The sequence below is a fragment of the Manis javanica genome, chromosome 5 (assembly GCF_040802235.1).
Source record: "Manis javanica isolate MJ-LG chromosome 5, MJ_LKY, whole genome shotgun sequence".
NCBI lineage: Eukaryota > Metazoa > Chordata > Mammalia > Pholidota > Manidae > Manis > Manis javanica.
The window spans coordinates 25997586-26010788 of record NC_133160.1 but is presented as its reverse complement, the minus strand read 5'-3'; the positions used below and the strand labels follow the sequence as shown (position 1 = coordinate 26010788).

At 44.5% G+C, this 13203-nt stretch overlaps 1 protein-coding gene across 3 annotated transcripts in view; it reads left to right on the top strand.

Moving 5' to 3' along the window:
• The window catches only part of RSPO4 (R-spondin 4), a 48889-nt gene that overhangs the window by 21436 nt on the left and 14250 nt on the right, over nucleotides 1–13203 (top strand). For all 3 annotated transcript variants that reach the window (XM_073238096.1, XM_073238095.1, XM_073238094.1), the window contains exons 2-3: nucleotides 11148–11336; nucleotides 12043–12183. In XM_073238096.1, the coding sequence (XP_073094197.1) occupies nucleotides 11148–11336; nucleotides 12043–12183 (330 nt within the window). The remainder of the gene's footprint in view (nucleotides 1–11147; nucleotides 11337–12042; nucleotides 12184–13203) is intronic.

Here is a 13203-nt window from a genome sequence, read left to right as displayed (position 1 = left end):
CCAGCCAACGACCAGAACCAAGGATGCGGCGGAAGGCAGAGCCACTATTCTTCAAATTCCTATTCAGATTTCTAATTTGAACTGGAAAGATGATGGTTGAGAGCCATCCCCTGCACGCACACGCACACACACACACACACACACACACACACGCGCGCGCGCGCGCGCGCGCAACCTGGCACCCTCCAAGGTCAGGGCAGAGTCCCTATCAAGTTCTTTTGTCTTTAGCACTCTACTATTCTATTCAGAATAATGCTAACTGGGGCTTCTTTACTATTGGGCTGCCTGACCTTGGGGAAAGCTTTACCCCTTCTGACCTCAGGGTTTCCAGAGAAACTAAAGGGCTTGGGCTGAGTGATCCCTAAGCTCTTCCTATAGACAGTGGTTAGTAACAGTTTTGTTTTCTCCCTCTTGTGTTACTCTCACCATCACTCCTGCAAGCTTCAGTCCTCCCACCAGGTTGAGGTTCCATCCAAGAGGCCACGTGCAGCTCACCCTGACACAGAGGAGGCCCCAAACAAGGGCTCCAAGAAGGCAGTGTGGGGGCAATGATGTGAGTGTGGGTCCTTGTCCTCACTGAGTCTTTGGGACCCTGCTTGTGTCATTATACTTCTTTGAGCCTCTGTTTCCTCATTTGCAAGATGGGCAGCACAATAGGTATGAGTCTTAGTCCACAAACTCAGTCTTCAGGGAATACCATGTTGTTTTTCTGTAATTGAACATAATTTGTAATTTGAACTACTATTCTGTGGGATGGCAGAGATCACCTCAAGCAAATTGAGGGCCCCTTGCCCTTTGTTGGTGGGTTGCATCTTAGGTCTAGCAGGCTTAGTGTATATATATATATATATATATATGTAGTGCCCGGGCACCAAGGAAGAGTACCCTGGTCTCCACAGACATCCCTCTGTGTCCAGCCACCTGCGTGGCTGAAGACCAGTCATCATCAGTCATTATGATGTAGTCCTCAGTATCTGTCGGAAAGGCCCAGTGGCCTAAACAGGAGGGACACTTTTCTCCCTCTCCTATAAAAGAATCTGGGGTAGATAGTCCTGGGATAGTATGGCTGAGCCAGGTGTCTCTCTGTCAGGTCCTTCAGCCACCTGCATCTGCCACGGTTCCAGATGTCAAGTCTTCAATCCCACTGGCAGAAGAAAGAAGGGGAGAATAGCATGGCCCTTCCTTTGAAGGGCATTCCTTGCCTGTGCAGGACATGCTTACGTGAAGCCTATTGGCCAGAATGTAGACACATGACCACATACAGCCCCAAAGGAGCCTGGGAAATGTAGTCTTTATTCTTGGAGGGCATGAATTCTTCTGAAACTCAGGGTCCCATTACTGAAGCGGAAGGAGAGAATGGACATGGAGACAGCTAGCAGAGTGCTCAGGGGCATTGCTTCCCAGAATTTCTGTCACCTTCCCCTGCCCTGGACATCACCCTAAGGATGGGCCAGGGCTTGGGAAAGGGAGCTGGGAGGAGTAGGGGGTAGAAAGAATGTAGTCCTTCCCCATCCCCACCCCTCCAGCTCCCCTACCTCTTGCCTGTCTCTTTGGGGGGTACCCTTGTATCTCTCCTCATTGATTTGGGGGCAACAGAAGCAAAGCCACAGAACTCCCTCCCTAGGGTGACAACTCCTAACTCCCATGAGTCCCTCTCTGTCAGTGGGCAACTTAATCAGGTGATGGTCAGGATAGCAGAGACTCCCTCCCTATGAGCCTGGGAGAAGCTCTCTTTATAGGTATTTTCCACCTATTTCTTCCCAGCTTTGGGTCCTGGTTGCCAATTCTGGAGCAACAAAAAAATTCCTTTCCCTCAACCTGCTATTCTTGATGATGGGAGCCCTTGATGATGGTGACAGTGAGGAATGAGTATTGTTCAGAAACCCAGCATAAGGGCAAGGGTTTCCCCCACCCCCACATGCATGTGCACCCCACACACGCTCAAAACTACACACTTTTTTTTTTTTTTTTTGAGAGGGCATCTCTCATATTTATTGATCAAATGGTTGTTAACAACAATAAAATTCAGTATAGGGGGGTCAATGCTCAATGTACAATCATTAATCCATCTCAAGCCTAATTCTCGTCAGTCTCCAATCTTCTGAAGCATAACGAACAAGTTCTTACATGGTGAACGAATTCTTACAGAGTGAATAAATTCTTACATGGTGAACAGTACAAGGGCATTCATCACAGAAACTTTCGATTTTGATCATGCAATATGACCTATAAACCATCAGGTCAAATATGAATATTCATTTGATTTTTGTACTTGATTTATATGTTGATCCCACATTTCTCCTATTATTATTATTATTTTTATTTTTAATAAAATGCTGAAGTGGTAGGTAGATGCAAGATAAAGGTAGAAAACAGAGTTTAGTGCTGTAAGAGGGCAAATGTAGATGATCAGATGATCAGGTGTGTGCCTATGGACTAAGTATTAATCCAGGCTAGACAAGGGCATCAAGACATCCACGGATGCAGAAGATTTCTCTCAAAGCAGGGGGGGTGAGGTTCTGAGCCTCACCTCTGTTGATCCCCAAATTCTCACCTGATGGCCCCCCTGCGACTGTGCCTGTCTTAGGTTGTTCCTCCCTTGAGGAATCTTACCCGTCTCTGGCTAACCAGTCATCTTCCGGGGCCATACAGGGAAATGTAAAGTTGGTAAGTGAGAGAGAAGCCATATTGTTTGCAAAGGTTAGCTTTTTACTTCTTTGCAGATTTATGCCCTGTGGCTTCTATGCCCAGCACTTGTCTCGAGGTATCTTTACCACCTGGAGGAATTATGATACTCGGTAAATTCGATATGAGGCACGAATTCTATTTAAGGATTGTAATTAGGAAGGAAGAAGAAAAGCTATAGATGTAGCATATGAAGGAAACTTGGGAGGATTGATTATTTCTTTGACATATCTTCTTGTATAATAGGAATACGGTGACATAAACAAAGCAAATCTATAATTACCAGCCATCTCCAGTGAAGCCAAGAAAACCATTTAGGCACCCTAGGCATTTGTGAAAATTTATCTATGATATGATGGATATTGTCCAACTGTACTTGAACCATCAGACAAATTAAAGCAGCCCATTTCTGGGATCTGTTCACATCCCATATGTTCTTTTAACCATAGATAGTCTATAGTCATGAGATTTTGGGGTGCTACAACTTGCACCCCTCCCAACTCCTGGTTGAGTTCCAACAGTACAGATCCAGTCAAATTCGTTGTCTCACTGTATGCACATGCCAGCCTAGACATCTCCCTCCTCCTTCTTATGGCAAGTCCAGGAGACGGTGGGCTGGATGCAGCCACAACCGCAGCATCGTCCGGATCCCTGTGGAGGCTTTTTGATGATCATCCCCCAGCACGAGTCCTCCAGAGAGTGCTGATGCCGGAAGCTCCTCCTCATATCGTATCTTAGTTCATTTTCTGGGTATCCAAGCTAGGCCTTGATCTTCTGCGTAGAAACAAACAGACCCTTTGCCCACACTTTGACATGCCCTCTATACCACTGTGCAGAACTCATTGGAGGTCAGCACACAGTAACTGCTTTTTTTTTTTTTTTTAAATTAAGAGAAAGGAATATTATCAGAAAAGAGTACCTCCATAGCTGATCATCTGACACCCTTTAAGTGATCAACATTAAGGATATTTAAAGCATGCGTTGATCTTTGATTTACCAATAGTTTTATCCTGTTAAGGAGTAATCCCCCTTTTCTTTCTTTCTTTCTTTTTTTTTTTTTTTAATTTTTAATCTACACTTACCTGAAGAATACTATGTTTACTATGCTCTCCCCTATATCAGGTCCCCCCTAACAACCACATTACGGTTACTGTCCATCAGCTTAGCAAAATGTGGTAGAGTCACTACTTGTCTTCTCTGTGTTGTGCAGCCCACCCTCCCCTTTCTCCCTCCCCCCCATGCATGCTAATCTTAATACCCCCTTCTTCTTCCCCCCCCTTATCCCTCCCTGCCCACCCATCCTCCCCAGTTCCTTTCCCTTTGGTACCTGTTAGTCCATTTTTGGGTTCTGTAATTCTGCTGCTGTTTTGTTCCTTCAGTTTTTCCTTTGTTCCTATACTCCTCAGATGAGTGAAATCATTTGGTATTTCTCTTTCTCCGCTTGGCTTATTTCACTGAGCATAATACTCTCCAGCTCCATCCATGTTGCTGCAAATGGTTGGATTTTTCCACTTCTTATGGCTGAGTAGTATTCCATTGTGTATATGTACCACATCTTCTTTATCCATTCATCTACAGATGGACATTTAGGTTGCTTCCAATTCTTGGCTATTGTAAATAGTGCTGCGATAAACATAGGAGTGCATCTGTCTTTCTCAAACTTGATTGCTGCGTTCTTAGGGTAAATTCCTAGGAGTGGAATTCCTGGGTCAAATGGTAGGTCTGTTTTGAGCATTTTGATGCACCTCCATACTGCTTTCCACAATGGTTGAACTAATTTACATTCCCACCAGCAGTGTAGGAGGGTTCCCCTTTCTCCACAGCCTCGCCAACATTTGTTGTTGTTTGTCTTTTGGATGGCAGCTATCCTTACTGGTGTGAGGTGATACCTCATTGTAGTTTTAATTTGCATTTCTCTGATAATTAGCGATGTGGAGCATCTTTTCATGTGTCTCTTGGCCATCTGTATTTCTTTTTTGGAGAACTGTCTGTTCAGTTCCTCTGCCCATTTTTTAATTGGGTTATTTGTTTTTTGTTTGTTGAGGCGTGTGAGCTCTTTATATATTCTGGACGTCAAGCCTTTATCAGATCTGTCATTTTCAAATATATTCTCCCATACTGTAGGGTTCCTTTTTGTTCTATTGATGGTGTCTTTCGCTGTACAGAAGCTTTTCAGCTTAATGTAGTCCCACTTGCTCATTTTTGCTGTTGTTTTCCTTGCCCGGGGAGATATGTTCAAGAAGAGATCACTCATGTTTATATCTAAGAGGTTTTTGCCTATGTTTTTTTCCAAGAGTTTAATGGTTTCGTGACTTACATTCAGGTCTTTGATCCATTTTGAGTTTACCTTTGTATATGGGGTTAGACAATGGTCCAGTTTCATTCTCCTACATGTAGCTGTCCAGTTTTGCCAGCACCATCTGTTGAAGAGACTGTCATTTTGCCATTGTATGTCCATGGCTCCTTTATCAAATATTAATTGACCATATATGTTTGGGTTAATTTCTGGGGTCTCTAATCTGTTCCACTGGTCTGTGGCTCTGTTCTTGTGCCAGTACCAAACTGTCTTGATTACTATGGCTTTGTAGTAGAGCTTGAAGTTGGGGAGTGAGATCCCCCCTACTTTATTCTTCTTTTTTAGGATTGCTTTTGCTATTCGGGGTCTTTGGTGTTTCCATATGAATTTTTGAATTATTTGTTCCAATTCATTGAAGAATGTTGCTGGTAATTTGAGAGGGATTGCATCAAATCTGTATATTGCTTTCGGCAGGATGGCCATTTTGACGATATTAATTCTTCCTAGCCATGAGCATGGGATGAGTTTCCATTTATTAGTGTCCCCTTTAATTTCTCTTAAGAGTGACTTGTAGTTTTCAGAGTATAAGTCTTTCACTTCCTTGGTTAGGTTTATTCCTAGGTATTTTATTCTTTTTGATGCAATGGTGAATGGAATTGTTTTCCTGATTTCTCTTTCTATTGATTCGTTGTTAGTGTATAGGAAAGCTACAGATTTCTGTGTGTTGATTTTGTATCCTGCAACTTTGCTGTATTCCGATATCAGTTCTAGTAGTTTTGGAGTGGAGTCTTTAGGGTTTTTTATGTACAGTATCATATCATCTGCAAATAGTGACAGTTTAACTTCTTCTTTACCAATCTGGATTCCTTGTATTTCTTTGTTTTGTCTGATTGCCGTGGCTAGGACCTCCAGTACTATGTTAAATAACAGTGGGGAGAGTGGGCATCCCTGTCTGGTTCCCGATCTCAGTGGAAATGCTTTCAGCTTCTCGCTGTTCAGTATAATGCTGGCTGTGGGTTTATCATATATGGCCTTTATTATGTTGAGGTACTTGCCCTCTATTCCCATTTTGCTGAGAGTTTTTATCATGAATGGATGTTGAATTTTGTCAAATGCTTTTTCAGCATCTATGGAGATGATCATGTGGTTTTTGTCTTTCTTTTTGTTGATGTGGTGGATGATGTTGATGGATTTTCGAATGTTGTACCATCCTTGCATCCCTGGGATGAACCCCACTTGGTCATGGTGTATGATCCTTTTGATATACTGTTGAATTCTGTTTGCTAATATTTTATTGAGTATTTTTGCATCTACATTCATCAGGGATATTGGTCTGTAATTTTCTTTTTTGGTGGGGTCTTTTCCTGGTTTTGGTATTAGGGTGATGTTGGCTTCATAGAATGAGTTTGGGAGTATTCCCTCTTCTTCTATTTTGTGGAACACTTTAAGGAGAATGGGTATTATGTCTTCTCTGTGTGTCTGATAAAATTCCGAGGTAAATCCGTCCGGCCCCGGGGTTTGGTCTTGGGTAGTTTTTTGATTACTGTTTCAATTTCTTTGCTTGTAATTGGTTTGTTTAACTTTTGTGTTTCTTCCTTGGTCAGTCTTGGGAGGTTGTATTTTTCTAGGAAGTTGTCCATTTCTTCTAGGTTTTCCAGCTTGTTGGCATATAGGTTTTCATAGTAGTCTTTAATAATTCTTTGTATTTCTGTGGAGTCTGTCGTGATTTTTCCATTCTCATTTCTGATTATGTTGATTTGTGTTGACTCTCTTTTTCTCTTAATAAGTTGGGCTAGAGGCTTATCTATTTTGTTTATTTTCTCAAAGAACCAGCTCTTGGTTTCGTTGATTTTTGCTATTGTTTTATTCTTCTCAATTTTGTTTATTTCTTCTCTGATCTTTATTATGTCCCTCCTTCTGCTGACTTTAGGCCTCATTTGTTCTTCTTTTTCCAGTTTTAATAGTTGTGATGTTAGACTATTCATTTGGGATTGTTCTTCCTTCTTCAAGTGTGCCTGGATTGCTATATACTTTCCTCTTAAGACTGCTTTCGCTGCATCCCACAGAAGTTGGGGCTTAGTGTTGTTGTTGTCATTTGTTTCTATATATTCCTTGATCTCTATTTTGATTTGTTCATTGATCCATTGATTATTTAGTAGCATGTTGTTAAGCCTCCATGTGTTTGTGAGCCTTTTTGTTTTCTTTGTAGAATTTATTTCTACTTTCATACCTTTGTGGTCTGAAAAATTGGTTGGTAGAATTTCAATATTGTGGAATTTACTGAGGCTCTTTTTGTGAGCTAGTATGTGGTCTATTCTGGAGAATGTTCCATGTGCACTTGAGAAGAATGTATATCCTGTTGCTTTTGGATGTAAAGTTCTATAGATGTCTATTAGGTCCATCTGTTCTAGTGTGTTGTTCAGTGCCTGTGTGTCTTTACTTATTTTCTGCCCGGTGGATCTATCCTTTGGGGTGAGTGGTGTGTTGAAGTCTCCTACAATGAATGCATTGCAGTCTATTTCCCTCTTTAGTTCTGTTAGTATTTGCTTCACATATGCTGGTGCTCCTGTATTGGGTGCATATATATTTAGAATGGTTATATCCTCTTGTTGGACTAAGCCCTTTATCATTATGTAGTGGCCTTCTTTATCTCTTGTTACTTTCTTTGTTTTGAAGTCTATTTTGTCTGATATTAGTACTGCAACCCCTGCTTTCTTCTCACTGTTGTTTGCCTGAAATATGTTTTTCCATCCCTTGACTTTTAGTCTATGCTTATCTTTGGGTTTAAGGTGAGTTTCTTGTAAGCAGCATATAGATGGGTCTTGCTTTTTTATCCATTCTATTACTCTATGTCTTTTGATTGGTGCATTAAGTCCATTTACATTTAGGGTGACTATTGAAAGATATGTACTTATTGCCATTGCAGGCTTTAGATTCGTGGTTACCAAAGGTTCAAGGTTAGCTTCTTTAGTATCTTACTGCCTAACTTAGCTCGCTTATTGAGCTGTTATATACACTGTCTGGAGAGTCTTTTCTTCTCTCCCTTCTTATTCCTCCTCCTCCATTCTTCATATGTTGTGTGTTTTGTTCTGTGCTCTTTTTAGGGGTGCTCCCATCTAGAGCAGTCCCTGTAGGATGCCCTGTAGAGGTGGTTTGTGGGAAGCAAATTCCCTCAGCTTTTGCTTGTCTGGGAATTGTTTGATCCCACCATCATATTTAAATGATAGTCGTGCTGGATACAGTATCCTTGGTTCAAGGCCCTTCTGTTTCATTGCATTAAGTATATCATGCCATTCTCTTCTGGCCTGTAGGGTTTCTGTTGAGAAGTCTGATGTTAGCCTGATTGGTTTTCCTTTATAGGTGACCTTTTTCTCTCTAGCTGCCTTTAAAACTCTTTCCTTGTCCTTGATCCTTGCCATTTTAATTATTATGTGTCTTGGTGTTGTCCTCCTTGGATCCTTTCTGTTGGGGGTTCTGTATAATTCCATGGTCTGTTCGATTATTTCCTCCCCCAGTTTGGGGAAGTTTTCAGCAATTATTTCTTCAAAGACACTTTCTATCCCTTTTCCTCTTTCTTCCTCTTCTGGTATCCCTATAATACGAATGTTTTTCCTTTTGTATTGGTCACATATTTCTCTTAGTGTTGTTTCATTCCTGGAGATCCTTTTATCTCTCTCTATGTCAGCTTCTATACGTTCCTGTTCTCTGGCTTCTATTCCTTCAATGGCCTCTTGCATCTTATCCATTCTGCTTATAAATCCTTCCAGGGATTGTTTCACTTCTGTGATCTCTTTCCTGACATCTGTGATCTCCTTCTGGACTTCATCCCACTGCTCTTGCATTTTTCTCTGCATCTCATCCCATTGCTCTTGCATTTTTTTCTGCATCTCTGTCAGCATGTTCATGATTTTTATTTTGAATTCTTTTTCAGGAAGACTAGTTAGGTCTGTCTCCTTCTCAGGTGTTGTCTCTGTGATCTTTGTCTGCCTGTAGTTTTGCCTTTTCATGGTGATAGAGATAGTTTGCAGAGCTGGTACAAGTGACCGCTGGAAGAGCTTCCCTTCTTGTTGGTTTGTAGCCTTTTCCTGGGAGAATAGCGACCTCTAGTGGCTTGTGCTGGGCAGCTGTGCGCAGACAGGGCTTCTGCTTCCTGCCCAGTTGCTTTGGGGTTTATCTCCGCTGTTGCTGTGGGCTTGGCCTGGCTGGGGCTGTTCCTCCAAAATGGTGGAGCCCCGTTGGAGGGGGAGCAGCCAGGAGACTATTTATCTCCGTAAGGGGCCTCTGTGCTCCCTGCTGCCCAGGGGGTTAGAGTGCCCAGAGATCCCCAGATTCCCTGCTTCTGGTCTAAGTGACCTGTCCTGCCCCTTTAAGATTTCCAAAAAGCACTCTCCAAACCAAAACAACAGCAGCAACAATGAGAGAGGGAACAGAAACAAAGAGAAAAAAAAAAAGGAAAAAAAAAGGAAAAAACAAGCGATTTTTTTTTTTTTTTTTTTTTTTTTGTCCTCAGGTGCCGGTCCCAGGCACCCGCTCACTGGTCCTGCTGCCCTGTCTCCCTAGCACCAGGGTCCCTGTCCTTTCAAGGCTTCCAAAAAGCACCCACCCACCGGTCCCGCAGGGAAGGAACGCTCAATATTCTTTGTCCTCAGGCACTGGTCCCACGCACCCGCTCACCAGTCCCGCCGCCCTGCCTCCCTAGCACCGGGGTCCCTGTCCCTTCAAGGCTTCCAAAAAGCACTCGGCAAAAAGAGAGAAAAAAAAGGGGAAAAACGCGCAATTTCTTCCGTCCTCAGGTGCTGGTCTCAGGCACCCACCCACCGGTCCCACAGGGAAAAATGCGGGATATTCTTTGTCCTCAGGTGCCGGTCCCAGGCACCCGCTCACCAGTCCCGCCGCCCTGCCTCCCTAGCACCGGGGTCCCTGTCCCTTTTAGGCTTCCAAAAAGCACTCGCAGAAAAGAGAAAAAAAAAAAGGGGAAAAACGCGCGATTTCCTCTGTCCTCAAGTGCCGGTCTCAGGCACCCGCCCACCGGTCCCGCAGGGAAAAACGGGGGATATTCTTTGTCCTCAGGCACCGGTCCCAGCCACCCGCTCACCAGTCCCGCCACCGTGCCTCCCTAGCACTGGGGTCCCCGTCCCTTCAAGGCTTCCAAAAAGCGCTCGCCAAAAAGAGAAAAAAAAAAAGGGGAAAAACGCGCGACCTCCTCCGTCCTCAGGCACCGGTCTCAGGCACCCACCCCCAGGTCTCGCAGGGAGAAACGCGGGATATTCTTTGTCCTCCGGCGCCGTTCCCAGGCACCTCCTCACCGGTCCCACCACCCTGCCTCCCCAGCAACGGGGGCCCGTCCCTCTAAGGCTTCCAAAAAGCGCTCACCAAAAAAAAAAAAAAAAAAAACCGCTCCGGTTTCTCTCCACCTGCTGGGAGCCGGGGGGAGGGGCGCTCGGGTCCCGCCGGGCTGGGGCTTGTATCTTACTCCCTTCACAAGGCGCTGGGTTCTTACAGGTGTGGATGTGGTCTGGATGTTGTCCTGTGTCCTGTGGTCTCTATTTTAGGAAGATTTTTCTTTGTTATATTTTCATAGCTCTATGTGTTTTTGGGAGGAGATTTCCACTGCTCTACTCACGCCGCCATCTTGGCTCCGCCTCAAAACTACACACTTTTTTAGTGAAGATTGCATTTGTTTGTGACAGAAAATTACAAATAACAGTGGTTTAAAGAAAATAGACATGATTTCTCTCTCATAACTATGCAGGTAGTCCAGGGCTGGTATAGAAGTTCTGCCTTCCTCAGGGACCCAGGTTCTCTTTATCTTATTTCTCCACCATCTTCAACTCATGATTTCTGCCTCATGATCCAAAACAGCTGCTTGTGTTCCAACCATCATGTTCACAATCCACCTAATAGGAAGGATGAGAGGATGACAAAGGGCATACACCTGTCATTTAAAACAGCTTTCTAGAAGTTACATACACTGCTTTACCTTATACCCCTTGGCTAGCTTTTGGCCATGTGACCATATCTAGTTGCATGGGAAATAAAGTCATTTGTGTGGGTGGCCATATGCTCAGTTAATACCCCAATGAGACAGTCTGAGCTGTTCACACATATAGTTTGACTCTCTCTCTCTCTCCCTTTCCCCCACCCTCCACCCTGGTCTGGCTGGCAGTGGGCACTGGTCTGGGAGGCAACTGCACAGGCTGCGTCATCTGCTCAGAGGAGAACGGCTGCTCCACCTGCCAGCAGAGGCTCTTCCTGTTCATCCACCGGGAAGGTATCCGCCAGTACGGCAAGTGTGTGCATGACTGTCCCCAGGGCTACTTCGGCATCCGCGGCCAGGAGGTCAACAGGTGCAAAAGTACGTGGTTCCTCCCTTATCTGTACTGGCACTGGGCTCCTGAGTACTTCTGGCCCACATCCCACCTCTCACCCCAACACAGCCACAGAGAAAGGGTGTATGGCTGAGGCCAGACTCTGAGATACTGGTTCCATGTTGGCTCTGAAGCTCTAAGGAAGTCAGTGCCCTCTCTGGTCTCAGCACTAATGGAGCAGGGAGACTTCACCTTTACCCTACTTTGTTGTGTGACCTTGGACATGTTACCCACCTTCTCTGGGCCTAACACAAATGGGAAGAGGAGTCTTAACATCTAACCCTAATTTTCACTGTGACCTGAGACAAAGCATGACTATCTCTGAGCTTTGATGGAAATAGAGTACAGAGTCCTCACTCCCAGCCCAGATTTGCTGTGTGACTTCAAGCAAGTCACTTGACAACTCTGAGCCTCAATTCAAATGAGAAAGGGAATCCATCTTTAAATCCAAATAACCATGTTACCTTGGACTCCTCACCTGCCGCCACTGAGCCTCAGTTCAAATGAGAAAGGGAGTTCTTAAATGCAGCCAGTTTGACCCTGGACAAGTCTGAGCTTTGAAGGAGACTCTGAATCCTGACCCTACTGCTACAGAGCTTGGGACTGCTCAAAGACCTCCCACCTCTGGCAATCCCAGAGGGCCCCCTCCCTGGGCAGCCACCCTTACCAGGGCTGGCCCTGGCTCTATTACAGAATGTGGGGCCACATGTGAGAGCTGCTTCAGCCAGGACTTCTGCATCCAGTGCAAGAGGCGGTTTTACCTGTACAAGGGAAAGTGTCTGCCTACCTGCCCACCAGGCACCGCGGCCCAGCCAAGCACACGGGAGTGCCAGGGTGAGTGGGGGCCACCTTCTCCTCCCTCCTTGGAGCAGAAGCTGCTAATGGGTGTCAGGAGACCTGGAAGAGATCATAGTAGAATGACATACAGTGCTGGGTGACCTAGCATCACCATGTCTGGTACATATAGGAACCTATCAATACACTAGAGCCATCACAGGCACCCTTATGATTGCTGTTACCTCCAACATCAGCACCACTATTACTTCCAAAGGAGACAGCAGAGTACAGGAGAAGAGCATTAATTTTGGAATAAGACAGACCTAGGCTCAAATCCTATCTCTAAAATTTTCCCATTAGTGACCCTGAGCAAGTCACTTAAGCTGTCTGTCCCTCAATTCCTTCAAATGCTAAAAAAATTACAGTTGTTGCTGTGAGGATTAAATTAACAAATTTGAAGTACTTAATACAGTAACTAGCACACAGTAAGTGCTCAACTCATATCATTATTATTACATGTGATATTAGCTGTCATTATTATTACTGCTCTGTTTTCCTACTGCTCCTTTTCAGACTCCCATGTGAGTTCCTCTTCTAAAAGCTGAATGAATGCTGCTGGCTCACAGTCCTCAGCTGCATCCCTCCTTGAGCACACCCACATCCCCACCTTCCCTCTATGCCTCCTTCCTTCCTTCCCTACCCCCAGCTGGGTGCTTCCTCTGGGCTTCCTCTATCAATCACCAAGCTTCACACCCAAAGGGCTGGACATGCCAGAGACACGGGCATCATTGCTGACTCTTCCCTCTCATCCTACACCCAATCTGACCTGTTCATTCATTTCCCCAAGAAATATTTACTAGAGCATCTGCTATGCACCAGGTACTTTCAGAGGAGCTGGGAACATATTAGTGAAGAAAATAGACAAAGCCCCTGCCCTTGTGAATGTGACAGTTTAGTGAGGAGACAGAAGGGACACACAAGAATAAATACAGATGTTAGGCGGCAAAAAGAACTTGTGGGAAAATATTAACTAGACTAAAGCTCCCAAACCCGCCCCACTCCTGCCACCCCTTTCTC